The sequence below is a fragment of the Oryctolagus cuniculus genome, chromosome 3 (assembly GCF_964237555.1).
Source record: "Oryctolagus cuniculus chromosome 3, mOryCun1.1, whole genome shotgun sequence".
Lineage (NCBI taxonomy): Eukaryota > Metazoa > Chordata > Mammalia > Lagomorpha > Leporidae > Oryctolagus > Oryctolagus cuniculus.
In genome coordinates, this window is record NC_091434.1 from 121,588,252 (window position 1) to 121,601,299 (window position 13,048).

Sequence of the window (13,048 nt, forward strand, 5' to 3'; positions counted from 1 at the left end):
CTACTCTTTTAAAATATTTATTGGAAAGTCAGAGAGAGAGAGAGAGAGAGAGAGAGAGAAACCTTCCATCTGCTAGTTCAACTCCCCCAGATGGCCACAATGGCCAGGACTGGGCCAAGCCAGGGGTCAGAAGCTTCTTCAGGGTCTCCCATGAAGAAGTGACCCAAGCACCTGGGGCACTTCTGCTGCTTTTCCTGGCACATTAGCATGAAGTTGGATTGGAAGTGGCATATCTGGGATACAAACCAGCACCCATATGGAATGCTGGCATTGCAGGTGTTGGTTTTAACTGCTACGCCACAGCGCTGGCCCCTCATCTCATCCCTTCATTGTACTGATGTCCAGTGCTTTTGTCAGGGCTCTCCAGAGAGACAGAACCCATGTAACTGATGGAGACAGAGAGAGACAGAGGGGTTGAGGAGAGGCAGAAGGACTTACTATGAGTGTTGACTGACGTGACCGTGAGGCAGAGAAGTCACACCAGGAGGCCACCTGGAAGTCATTGGCATGGCTCAATCCAAGTCCCAAGGCCTTCTGAGGATATAATTATCAGTCCAAGGCCAGAGGTCAGAGGACCTGGATTTCTGGCATCCAGGGACAGGAGGCAGAGAGAAGATTCCCATTCCCCCTGCCTTTTTGTTCCATCTGGGCTCCCTAATAGTGGATGCTGTTGTTCCCACTGAAATGTGGATTTGCCACTCAGCCCACGCACTCCCATGCCATGCTCAGACACCCAGAAACACAGATTTGCCAGCTGGGCACCCCTATCTCCAGTCAGTCTTGACAATCCACATTAACCATCACACCGTGAGAGAAGTGACCCGCCCCATGCCACACAGATCGCTAGAGTCAGTTCAGGAGTAATTTCCACATCTTCCTCTGACCACCAGACCTTTTGGATTTCAAATCAGGGCATTCAAACTTACTCCTCTGTGTCCATCAATGACACCGATAAGGTGAGCCGAGGACCAAGCCTCTTGCTGCTCACTGCAATTCATGGTTCTTCAGCAGCCTGTGTGCTCACTCTGGGCTGGAGCAACACCTCTTGGTTCTCCAGCTACTTCTGGGGGTGTGGGAGCAGGGGGCTCACAACAGCCCCCACACCCAGCAGGTGTCAAGGCAGTTGCCCTGCAGGAACAGAGGAGAAGGTGGGGGGTGAAGCATGCGGGTTTTGGAGTCAGACCGAGGGCTGAGTCCTGGTGGCATAATCTTTCCTCTCTCCTGTAGCTCCAGCTAAACGCTTCTAACTCCCCAGCTGGCTTCACTGGGTCCCTGGCTAGCACAGGCTCCTTCCAAGGCTCTGAGAAAGCCTGCCACGGTTTTACAGCCACATAGTTTAATTCTCATTCTTAAAAAGAGTAAGAACTCTGCCATCCCCACCCTCCATCCACACACACATTTTATCAGCTTCAGACCTCAGAAAACTCAGGTCTGCTCCTTTCCTCCCCACACTTCAGGAGTTAAGTAGGATACAGCATGTGGCGTACAAGGCATACAATAGGTGCTCCATAAATGTTACTACTCTCCAGAGCAACCCAGAGAAGGGACAGGAGGCCAGACAGGACAGCAGGCTGGTGCATTGGTTGCAAGCCCCTTTAATGTCCCATATGTTGCTACCAAGAGCAGCCGCTGGGGGGCGCGGGCTAAGGGGCCGGGCTCTCGGGCGCCGCCTCCTTTTCCTCGATGTGGCTGTGGATCCAGTCGAGGTAACGGCTGACTTTGGTGTAAACGCCGTAGTTGTTGAGGTCCCCGCAGCCCTCGCCCCAGCTCACCAGCCCCACCAAGAACCAGGTGCCTCGGAAGGAGGCGACCATGGGTCCCCCGCTGTCGCCGTCGCAGGCGTCGCGCCGGTCCCCGAGGATGCCCGCGCACAGCATGTTCTCGGAGATGATGTTACTCATGACCTGCTCGCACTCGTTTTGCGGGGCCACTGGGACGGTGATGAAGTTGAGGATGAAGGTGCGGTTCCTCTTGGCCTCCTTCTCTCGGCTGCTGTGGTAGCCCCAGCCCGTCACCACGGTCTCCTGGCCGGCCTGCATGAGCTCTCGCTCGGCGAGGCCGTTGTCCGGGAGGCAGATGGGTACGATGGTCTGCGAGAGGGTGGCAGGCTGGGCCAGGCGCAGCAGCGCGATGTCGTTGTCTGTGGTACTCCGACTGTAGTTGGGGTGAATGAGGACCTCCTGGATGTTCAGGTCCAGCTCCCACCTCTCCTTGCGCCGCAGGTCATACTCACCTGCAGGCAGAGGGCGCTGTGGGAGCCGGCTGGGAGCCCCACAACCTGTCTGCACATCCCAAGCCATCTGCCCTAGATCCCCCATCAAGGGTGACTTTTCTGCCAGAGCGGGGTGGCCTAAAAGGGGCTAATGGCAGGAAGGCAACAGGCAAGAGGGAAACCAGAGGACCTGGACACATGTGGACCCAGAAGCATGGAGCCGCTTTAGTGGAGAGACAAGGGCAGGGGCAGCGGGCGTCAGAGAGAGGGACCAACGGGATCCTCTTCTGGGGCGGGACTGATGCGACCAGGGAGGGAGGGCTTGGAGCATCTAAGCTGAGCCCTGGGGGGGGGGGGGGCGGCTGCCCCATGGGTGTGCCGAAGGCCATTGAAGGCAGTGTGAGCTTGGCTGTTCTCGACACACCTTTCCCTTGTTTTCTGCCCAGGATCATGTGGGTACTTGTAACATTTACGAGCCATACAAAATTATCCACTTGAAAAAGAGCCTGCTGGGGGCTGGTGCTGTGGTGTAGCAGGTAAAGCCTCCACTTGCGGGTGCCGGCATCCCATATGGGCACCAGTTCGAGTCCCAGCTGCTCCACTTCTCTCTCTTACTCCCTTCTCTCTTCTCTCTCTCTCTCTCTAACTCTGCCTTTCAAATAAATAAATAAAATCTTTTTTTTTTTTAAGTGAGCCTGCTGCAGATGTATTTTGAATTTCAAGTCCCACCTGTGGTTGCCTTGGCAGGGCTGGACCCAGTGATTTTGTGGGCCTTACATGGGTCCTGGAAGGGTCTACATTCACGGCCCTGGACCCCCAGATGGCTGGGGAGGAAGCTGATGGCTTTGGCAGATGCCTAGTGCCTGCAGCACATCTCCATCCCCATCAGTCAGTGTGAGGTTGGCCCTGAGGTCAAAGGCTTAAGGATCGCTGCACCCAAGGGTGCTCAGGACCCCACACAGCTTGCTCCAATTGAGGATGTATGTGAGCCCCTCACTTGAAACATGTGTGCCCAGATTTGAAGAGGGTTCCAGAGCACCCTCTTCCACCTACAAAACACTAGGTGTCACAGGGCTGGGCAGGGAGGGCCCACCTCAGCTTCCTCCTTCAAACACCACCTGTGGAGATCAAGCAGCACCTTGCTCCTGAACCCTGGAGACCGGGGTCTCCCAAACCTGGATAGCCTGCCTGTCCAGAGGTTCTCCACCCCCTGGCTCCCTCAGCCTCCTGCTGTCTGGTCTTAGCCCGCACCTAGCCTGACGAAGAGCTTCTTGGGTTCCTCCATGCAGTGGGCCGCAGTGAGCACCCAGGACACGTGGATGAGCACTGCTCCACAGGCCAGCTTCTTCTTGGAGTCCAACAAGATGACCTGGAATGGAGGAGAGGAGGCCACAGCTCCCAGTCCAGGGCTGCTGGGCCTCCCCTGGCCCCCGGGGTACACTGTCAAGTGCTTTCCTGGGTTCCCTGGCCACATGAGCATCCTTAGATGGATGGCTGTTTTCTAGAATTTTCTACTTCTGCACATGTTACAGCACTGGTCTGTCTGGGGCTAGACCTTGAGCCCTCTGGGAAGGTTTTCTGGTCCCCAGGTTGCCTTGGGTATTTGCATTGGGCCTCCCTCAGCTCCTGTCCTGATGACCACCCTGACTCTGATCCCACAGGTCGCCCTGTGCTTAGGATCCTGACACTGCCGGAATCTATGAGCTCCCCAAGGCTCACCTGTTCATTTCTGTACATGCCTCCCCTTAGGGTAAGGGTTAGGATTAGGGTTAGGGCAAGGAATCCCCCCTCACCAGTGCCTGGCAGACACAGGAGCCAAATAAGTTCCCATGCTGAGGCTACGGAGGTCCTCAGGGGTCAGCCCTCCCTCCCATTAGCAGGGCCTTTACTTAAAACCCCAGCAGCATGGGGCTGGCAGTGTAGTGCAGCAGGTTTAGCTGCCACCTGTGACACCAGCATCCCATTTTGGAACCCCAGTTCGAGTCCCAGCTGCTCCACTTCCCATCCAGCTCACTGCTAATGCACCTGGGAAAGCAGGAGAATATGATCCAAGTGCTTGGGCCCCTGCCACCCACGTGGGAGACCCAGATGGAGTTCTAGACTCCTGACTTTGGCCTGATCCAGCCATGGCCATTGTGGCTATGTGGGGAATGAGCCAGTGTCCCTGTCCCAGTCTCTGTCCCTGCAGCCTGAGCAGAAATCCCAGTAGGGGCCCAGAGACCCCGACCCAGCAAAGGAGAGAGGCAGCCGCTGCCCCTCCTCTTACCTGCCAGGGGCTGTCTCCCCGCCTGGTCAGCTTCCCATCAATAAGCCGTGGATCCACTTCATCCATCTCGTCGACTTGTTCTAGATCACGCTTGACGTTACTGCGTTTCTTCTCGATTCTCTTCCAGCCCAGCCTCCCGCAAGGGAATCTCACTGAAGGCAGGGGGAGGCGATGAGGAGCCCGCCTGGCTCTATTCCCATGACTGCCCTCCCGCCTCAGTCCTCCTCCTGCTGCAAACCAGTTTGCCACCAAGTAGGGCTCAGGAGACAAACACTGCTGAGAACCCCTCCAGTCCCTGAGTCAGTCAGCAAACATCGCCACCTACTGGCGAGAGGCAGACCTAGGGCTGTCATTCCCATTTTACACACACACAGGTTGTTCATCACACCCAGGGCTGTTGGGAGTAATCCCTGAGATGCTTAACGAAGTTCTCAGGCTGTGAGGCTGCTGACAGAGAAGGGGAATTATGGGCAGAAGGAGCTGGGCCCTGCTGGAGAACCCCAAGATAGCCTCTGCCGAGAGGACAGGACACATCTTGCAGAACTTTGTCAGGCTGAAGGAGATGGACTCAGCGGCAGTGGGAAACTAGCAGAGGGAGTGACCGCCTGGTGACAGAGACCGCCGAGGAGATGGTAGAAGCAAAATTCCAGCAGCTGGACTGCAGGGGCATGTGCAACGGACTCAGCAGACGGAGAAAACAAAAACCTCAACCCACACCAGGAGTGCCCAGAAATGGATGCATTGCACCACAGACGGCAGGAGGCCTGGGTGCCTCGGAGGGAAGCAGTGCAGGTGTGACCGCAGGTGGGGGCCGTGTCGGGCACTGGGGAGAGAAACTGCTAAGCCCGCCTTAGTGGCCTGACTCCCCTCTGCACCCGTGCCAAAGTCCATCCCCCTGCACCACGTGAACTTGGTGGCCTACAGGGAGTTACGCAACCGTCTGCAGAGTGCCAGTCACTAGCTCCCCTAGGGGTCAGAAGCCAGGCGGGAGCCTCACCCCAAGGATCTGGGCGGAAGGAAAGGGGAAAATCAGCGCAAACTCAGGATGGGTGGAGAAGGATGCTGGAGGCGGCCCCAGATCCGGCTCACGCTTGGGAGGCAGCTATGGGCTCCTACTGCAAGAGGTGACCCCAGGGGAGCAGAGGCACCTGCAGGAAGGCCAGCCAGCGAGGGACAGCGAAGGCGGGAACTTCTCCATTCCAGGCGTTGGGGCAGGGGGCATATCTGCGGATACTCTAAGGCTGATCCCGTTTCCGGCTCGCCCCCAGGAGTTCCCTGGAGTCCCCCCACGCCCTGGAGCACCCCAGTGGGATCCCTGAGCGGGCTGGGGCCCTCACCTGCTGGCTCGCACTGCAGGTGGTCGTCCGCCAGTTCATAGCCCGGGGCGCAGCTGCAGCTGCGCCCGGCCTCCTCCTCCAGGCAGTAGTGGGCGCAGCCACCGTTGTCCACAGAGCAGTTGGAGAAGCGAACCTCTGCGCGGACCGGGTGGAGAGAGCGGCGAGGGCCAGCGGTAGCGCAGCGCCCCGGTCCCGCCACCCGCAGGGGCCCCGCCGCCCGCCTGGCACCCCCAGCTTACCGTACTGGCAGAAGCTGCCCTCCCAGCCGCCATGGCATTGGCAGCTGAAGCCGCCGATGCTGTCGGCGCAGGTGCCATGGCCGCAGCACTGGCTGGAGCACGGGTGCTCAGAGGGCAGAGCCGCGCACTGGTCACCGTCTGCCACGCAGGGCGGAGTGCAGGGGCGGCGATGAGGGTCACGGGTGCCTCCAGCCCCCTCCCGCATCCCTAGCGGCCCAGAGACCCCGAAGGGAGGGGGCTCCGGCAGCCCAACCCCGGTGCCTCGAAAGCACTCACCGACGTACTTGTACCAGAAGGCCAGCTGTGGAGAGACGGGCGGCGTCAGCGGCCCTGAGTGCAGGGAGCGTCTCCCCGCTGTGACCCAGGTGGGGCAGGGGGCTCCGGACAAACAGGGATCGCCAGCCTCCAGGACCTCGGGTTCCCTGCGCACTCTCCCCATGCTGTGGCCCCTTGCTATCACTCACACAGTACCATAACAGACACAGATTCCTCTGCCTCCCTCCAGCCCCTGCACGTCCTATCCATTCTGGCTTTGGGTACCTCTCTTGCAGCCTGGCTTGCCCTAAACCAGTGGTGTACACCGAGCTGCTGAGACATGGGTTACAGGTTCAGAAATTCTGGGGAGGCAGAGTCTGTGTTTCTAACCAGACCTCAGGTGCCACTCCGACTGCTGGCTCTGAGCTCAGATTTTCTGCCTGAGCATTCGAACTGAGACACAGCGAGAGTATGTGATGAGAGACAGTGGGGGGCGGGGTCTTGGTCACACACAGCCTGGTCTGCAGGCAGATGCATGGGTGGGAGCAGAGATGGTGGCCTTCTGGTCATACAGAGAGCAAGAGTGAGAGTGAGAATGAGAGGGAGAGAGAGAGAGAAAGGCAGTGGTGGCCAGTGGTGGCTGCAGGTACAGAAGGACTGAACTGCCTTGGAGAGACAGAGAGAGAAAGAGAGAGGGAGGGAGAGAGGAGACAGTGGTGGCCAGTGGCGGCTGCAGGTGGACTGAGCTGCCTACAGTGGTGGCAGCTGAGAATCCCAGCCCGGGCTACGCCATGCTCTGTTTTTCTTGGAGCTCACTTTGGAGTTCTGTTTCTGATAGTAGTGTGTAGGACCACAGGGCCAGCATCCATTTATTACCCATGGCAAGCTGGGAGGAGCAGATGCTGGGGTCTGTCACTTCCCCATGCCCCTAGGAGGGCATCAGTGGTCAGTCCCCACCTGCTCTCCCAGGCCCCCACCCCCACCCCACCTCATGCTCTGGGCCTCCCAGGCGCCCTTACCGTGTCGTCCACACTCTGGAAAATCTCCTTGGCCTCCTCTAAGTCGCAGACCTCCTCCACGCACTCGCGCTCCAGGCTGCTGGGCCGCAGCTCCTCCAGGAAGGAGTTGGCACGCTTGCGGATGCGCAGCACGTGGTGGGCATGCTCACGGCTCGCGAACACCGAGTCTGGTTTTGGAGGGGCAGGGGACTCACTGTGGTGGAGGGGCCTGAGGGGGGCTCCAAGGCAGCAAGCTAGGGGGGCCCCAGCCTGGGGAGGTCTCACCTTGGGTCCCCAGGATAAGGACACTCTGCCCTGCTCCTCCCCAGGAAGCCGGCTGCACCGTGGGACAGGAGCCTTGACTACACAAGGACAGCCCCTCCCCACTTTGAACCCCAAGCTGACCTCTGTGTGACCTTGAGCCGGTGTCTTTACCTCTCTAAACCTCAGTTTAGTCATCTGAAAAATGGGGAGATCATCACACTGCTACAGTGCCTAGCACAGGGACAAAAGCCAGATGTGGCTGCTGCCCCTGTGGACATAACAGTTCAGTGGTCTCTGCATCCTCCCGATGCAGCCGATGCAGCTTCATCTTGCTAGGCCACTCCATCCGCCTCCCCACCCCCTCCTGAGAGTCCCCCTGCTCCTCCTGGGACACCTGGTCAACAGTCACCCAGTGAATGCTGCCGGATGTCTTCTGGGCGCTAAGAGGTGTTTGTCTTAGGTACATGAGGCAGCTAGGAGGGAGTGATGGAGTTAGGGGAGTGAGCAGGTCGGGTGGATGGAAGGGGATCCCAGGGGAAGGTGTGCCTAAGCTGAGTCTGACCCACAGGTGCAGTGGGGGTGTGTGTGAGGGGGTGGTGGGAAAGGGTGCCCCAGGCAGACAAGCAGTTCAAGAAGAGGCACAAAAGCAAGAGAGAGCCCCAGGGGTTCTGTGGGTCTGCCGGGGAGTCGTGGCCTCCTCCTCCTCATGGCTTGGGAACCAGGGACGGGGTTGGGGCAGGGGGGTGAAGAGGCAGGTGGGGGCTGTTTTCAGGATAAAGTATCATGTTGGGCAGTGTGTATGCTGGCTTGAGTCCAGGGTCTTCACAGTTGGGGGTTAAGGGGGAAGGGGTTGGTGGGGGAAGGTCTAGGGGGCTCTGTGACCCACCCCCAGGGTCCAGAAAGGAGCTTGAGGCCATAAGACAGTGCACCCTCCAAGCCCCTCTGACGACTCCCCCAGGGGGCCTACCTGGGACTCCACCCCATCCCGCCTGCCCCTCATCTCGCTTGAGGCTCCCAGGAGCAGGTACAAGGGCAGGTGCTGGTGAGGACCTGGCGGAGGGCTTGGGGGTCTGGGTGTGGGGTGGAGACGGCCTTACCAGGAGGAGCTGGAGTGCTGGAAGTCCCCCAGGTGGCCACGAACAGCAAGAGGCCTGCAAGCTGCCACATTCTGGAGTTGCTGGCACCTGTCTGAGGAGGACGTCTGAGCTCCTGGCAGCCCCTTCAGCCACTGCTCTGCCTCCCCCGCATAGGCATGGAGCTGAATTCAAGGGCCCTCCCAGGGGTGCTGACGGTCAGGGAGCTGGGGGGCTGAGGTTCCTCATTCACTGAGAGCCCCCTAGAGCCTCAGCCCCCTTTTCTATCCAAGGCTGGGATGGTGTAGCTGCCTTTGTGCATGGGAAGGGCCCAGGAGCCTTGCAAAATTCAGAGGGGACTCAGCTCTTGAACGTCTGGTACACAAAGGTGTGAGGCCTTCCTGGCTTCATCTTTAGAGGGCGGTGGGCACTGTGCCTTTGCAGGTCTGTCTGCTTCCTGGGCTAAGAACAGCTGGCACAGGTTGCACACTTAGGGTGTCTCTCAAGCTGTCTGTACATGAGTCAGAGGCCAGGTCCCAGAGCTCAACCTTCCATTGCCAAACCCAGCTCCAGCTGTCCTGGCGGGCAAGGTGTTTTACCATCCCATGACTCAGTTCTCTCCTTCGAAAAATGGGCAGAATCACTGTTTCTGCCCTAGAGGATGCTGGTGGGAATCAAATGAGTTAATCCACTTAAAGCTCTTAAAACAGGCTTTGGGGGCTGGCGTTGCAGCATAACAGGTAAAGCCACTGCTTGTGAGGCTGGCATCTCAAATTGGCACTGGTTCGAGTCCTGAATGCTCTACTTCCTGATCCAGCTCCCTCCTAGTACTCCTGGGAAAGCAGTGGAAGACGGCCCAAGTGCTTGGGCTCCTGCATCCATGTGGGAGACGCTGAAGAAGCTCCTGGCTCCTGCCTTCTGCTTGGCCCAGGCCTGGCTGTTGTGGCCTTCTGGGGAGTGAACCAATGGATGGGAAGATCTTTCTGTAACTCTTCCAAATGCATAAATAAATCTTTAAAAAATATAAAATAAAAAATAGGGATTGAATATAGCAAATGCTCAATGAATAGTTTTTTGTTTCAGCCAAGGACATGGGCATTAAGGTTGTCACCCACATTTCACAGAGGGTGAAACAGGCTCAGCAGAGGCAAGTTGCTTACTAAAAATCCATAACCAGGGGGCATAGCGGGTAAAGCCAGCACCTGCAGTGCCAGCATCCCATATGGACTCCTGTTCAAGTCCCGGCTGCTCCACTTCGGACCCAGCTCTCTGCTTTGGCCTGGGAAAGCAGTGGAAGATGGCCCAGGTCCTTGGGCCTTGCACCTGCCTAGGAGACCTGGAGGAAGGTCCTGGCTCCTGGCTTTGGATGGGCTCAGCTCCAGCCATTGTGGCCATTTGGGGAGTGATCTAGCAGATGGAAGACCTCTCTCCTCTCTTTGTCTCTGCCTCTCTGTAACTCTGCCTTTCAAATAAGCAAATACATCTTTAAAAAAAAAACCCCACAACCAGGAGACAGCAGAGCTGGGACTCAAGCCCAGCCTATGTGGCTGCAGGCCTGGAACCTTAACCTCCGCTCCAAACCACCACACCCTCCAAGGCTGCAAATGCAGCCCTGCAGCCTGGAGACCCAGAGCCCCCAACCGGGCTAGCCTGACATTGGTCTGAGGCAGACACCCCAAGTTCAAAGGTACGGGTGGGATGGGGAGAATAAGGGGTCCTGGACGCCAAGCTCCCCCTGGGGATGGCCCTGGAGACCCCCCAGCCAACAACCACTTGCCCCAAAGTCTGGCAAGAGGAAGGCCCACGGTGAAAGGCCGCTGGGGAGTGTGGCAGCCAGGTGGGGGAGGGGCAGACAGAGCCTTGGCCATTGCCCTTGACCACAAATGTCCCCTCACCCCAAGGACCCTGGCTCAAGACTTCCACCTTCCTCACGGCTCTGCCCTTCTCTCCCCTCCCAGACCTGCCTGGAGGGGGACTTACAGGGGTGGGCCCTGGAGAAACCGCAGGTTCGTCTTCCTGCCGCCATGACAGCCTGGAACTCGGGTTAATCCATAACCAGGGGTGTTTGCTTGGCCCTTGGGGCTGGGGCCTCGCTCTGCACAGATAAACAAACAAGTGGCACTCACCCTACAGGTGCTGGCTCCACTAGCTCAGCTCGCCCAGAGCCTGCCTTCCTGCTGGGCAGCACCCTTGGTCCACAGATGTGGCCTCGTGGTAGCTTCTGAGTGGCTGGCTGAGGTCAGGGATTTTGTCCTTGTTCTGCACAGGCAATTTTTTTTAAATGATTTATTTATTTATTTGAAAGGCAGAGTTAGAGAGAGAGAGAGAGAGAGAGAGAGAGAGAGATCTTCCATCCACTGGTTCACTCCCCAAATGGCAACAACAGTCAATGTTGGGCCAGGCTGAAGCTGGGAGACTAGAACTCCATCTGGGCCTCCCAGTTGGGTGGTATAGGCCCAAGCACTTGGGCCACTCCCTGCTGCTTTCCCAGGCGCATTAGCAGGGAGCTGGATGAGATTTGGAGCAGTGGGGACTTGAACCAGTGCCCTTATGGGATGCCACTGCCGAGGGTGGTGGCTTTTCCTGCTACGCCACAAGTGCAACTCCAGAAGGAAATATTCTTCACAGAGATATTGCAGTTGGTCCACAATCGGCTTAACTGCTATTTCATCAAAACTAGGAGGTCATTAACTTTAGGTCGCACCTGTTTTATTTGCTACTGTAGAAGAAAAAAAGACTCTGACATTTATGTAACAACAGCTGTGTACTCGACAGCACCGTAGCTTCCGTGGCTCAAATCCCTACCCGATGCACACGCAGCCATTACTGGATCTTCTCCCTTCCGGATGAGGACGTGGTCATTCTGCGTTACTCACCCAGGTTCACTGAGCTGGTGGGGAGCCAATCCAGGTGAGAGGTCAGGTCTTCCTGGTCCCACTTGGCTACTTCCGTGCACAAGGGAGAAAAAAAGGAGCAGGACCCCAGAAAGGCTGCTTTCCCGGACCATAGCAGAGAGGTGGATTGGAAGTGGAGCAGCTGGGACTCGAACCGGTGCCCATATGGGATGCTGGCACTGGAGGCGGCGGCTTTACCTGCTATACCACAGCACTGGCCCTGATGCTCCATTTCTGGTCCAGCCCCTGTTAATGAGCCTGGGAAAGTGGTAGAAGATGCCCCAAGTGCTCGGGACTCCTGCATCCACATGGGAAAGCTGGAAGAAGTTTCCGGTTCTTGGCTTCGACCTGGCCCAGCCCCAGCCATTGTGGCCATTTGGGGAGTGAACCAGTGGATGGAAGATCTCCCTGAAACTCTTCCTTTCCAATAAATCAATCTTAAAAAAAAAAAAAAAGGAATTCACGTGCTGGACACTGAAACACCAAAGTCGTATGTTAATGATGTTTGGAAGTGGAACTTTGAGGAGGTGAACAGGTCGTGGGGGCTGTGCTCTCCTGGGTGGGTTGACAGTTACAGAGGCAGTAGGAGCTTTGCTGCAAAACCAAGCTCTCTAGCACTCTTGCTCAGTCTCACAGTGTTGACTCCCTGAGGCATGTTAAGATGCAGCTAGACGCCGGTTCGAGACCCAGCTGCTCCACTTCCCATCCAGCTCTCTGCTATGGCCTCGGAAAGCAGTAGAAGATGGCCCAAGTCCTTGGGACCCTGCACCCTTGTGGGAGACCAAGAAGAAGCTCCTGGCTCCTGGCTCCTGGCTCCTGGCTTTGGATTGGCTCAACTCCGGCCATTGCAGCCATTTGGGGAATGAACCAACGATGGAAGTCCTCTCTCTCTTTTCTCTCTCTCTCTCTCTCTCCTTCTGTAACTCTGCCTTTCAAAATAGTAAATAAATTTATAAAAAAGTTTTACCTTTGAGCATTTTTAGTTTGATCATTACATTCAAAATTTCCCAAAGGCTGAAGACAGCGACTCAGAAAGAGTAAAAATATCCTCATGAATCAAGCATCATTGTGATTTTTATCAAATTTAATTAAAAAAATTTTTTTTATTTGAAAGTCAGAGAGAGAGAGAGAGAGAAAGAGAGATCTTCCATCCACTGGTTCATGCCCCAGATGGCCACAACGGCAGGGACTGGGCCAGGCCGAAGCCAGGAGCTTCTTTTGGGTTTTCCACATGGGTGCAGGGGCCCAAGCACTTGAGCCATCTTCTGCTGCTTTCCCAAGTGCATTAGCAGGGAGCTGGGCCAGAAGTGGAGCAGCTGGGACTCCAAGTGGCACCCATACGGGATGCCAGAGCTTTCTGCTACACTACAACACCAGTCCCATCATTGTGACTTCTTTAAAGTAAATACCAGTAATATCTGTTCAATTAGTCCTACTATATTTACAGTCTCCTTTCAAAAGTCTTACATTTATGGACCTTTTTAAAAACTTTATTTATTGGAAAGGCAGA

General features: G+C 56.7%; 1 protein-coding gene and 1 long non-coding RNA gene across 3 annotated transcripts; one reads left to right on the top strand and one right to left on the bottom strand.

Annotated features, from left to right (window-relative positions):
• Nucleotides 1-1,319: 1,319 nt before the first annotated feature.
• On the bottom strand, nucleotides 1,320-10,925 carry PROC (protein C, inactivator of coagulation factors Va and VIIIa). 2 transcript variants are annotated; one of them, XM_008258416.4, is made up of 9 exons: nucleotides 10,625-10,925; nucleotides 8,669-8,755; nucleotides 7,329-7,495; nucleotides 6,331-6,355; nucleotides 6,055-6,192; nucleotides 5,816-5,950; nucleotides 4,479-4,630; nucleotides 3,464-3,581; nucleotides 1,320-2,233 (listed from the first exon to the last, which is right to left on the bottom strand). In XM_008258416.4, exons 1-9 carry the CDS (start codon nucleotides 10,668-10,670, stop codon nucleotides 1,644-1,646), a joined length of 1,458 nt encoding a protein of 485 aa, XP_008256638.2. In that variant the 5' UTR covers nucleotides 10,671-10,925; the 3' UTR covers nucleotides 1,320-1,643.
• LOC138849022 (uncharacterized) lies at nucleotides 10,206-12,501 on the top strand. The gene is made up of 2 exons (XR_011387345.1): nucleotides 10,206-10,331; nucleotides 12,249-12,501. It is a non-coding gene; the product is annotated as an uncharacterized lncRNA (long non-coding RNA).
• Nucleotides 12,502-13,048: the final 547 nt, after the last annotated feature.

Bases quoted from the DNA above. Each gene is read 5' to 3' on its own strand.
- PROC (XM_008258416.4), bottom strand. From the start codon at position 10,670: ATGGCGGCAGGAAGACGAACCTGCGGTTTCTCCAGGGCCCACCCCT. The intron at 6,193-6,330 runs GTGAGTGCTTTC...CCTGCGTGGCAG, and splicing joins CTTCTGGTACAAGTACGTCG to ACGGTGACCAGTGCGCGGCT. The intron at 3,582-4,478 runs GTAAGAGGAGGG...CCTCCATTCCAG, and splicing joins GGGGAGACAGCCCCTGGCAG to GTCATCTTGTTGGACTCCAA.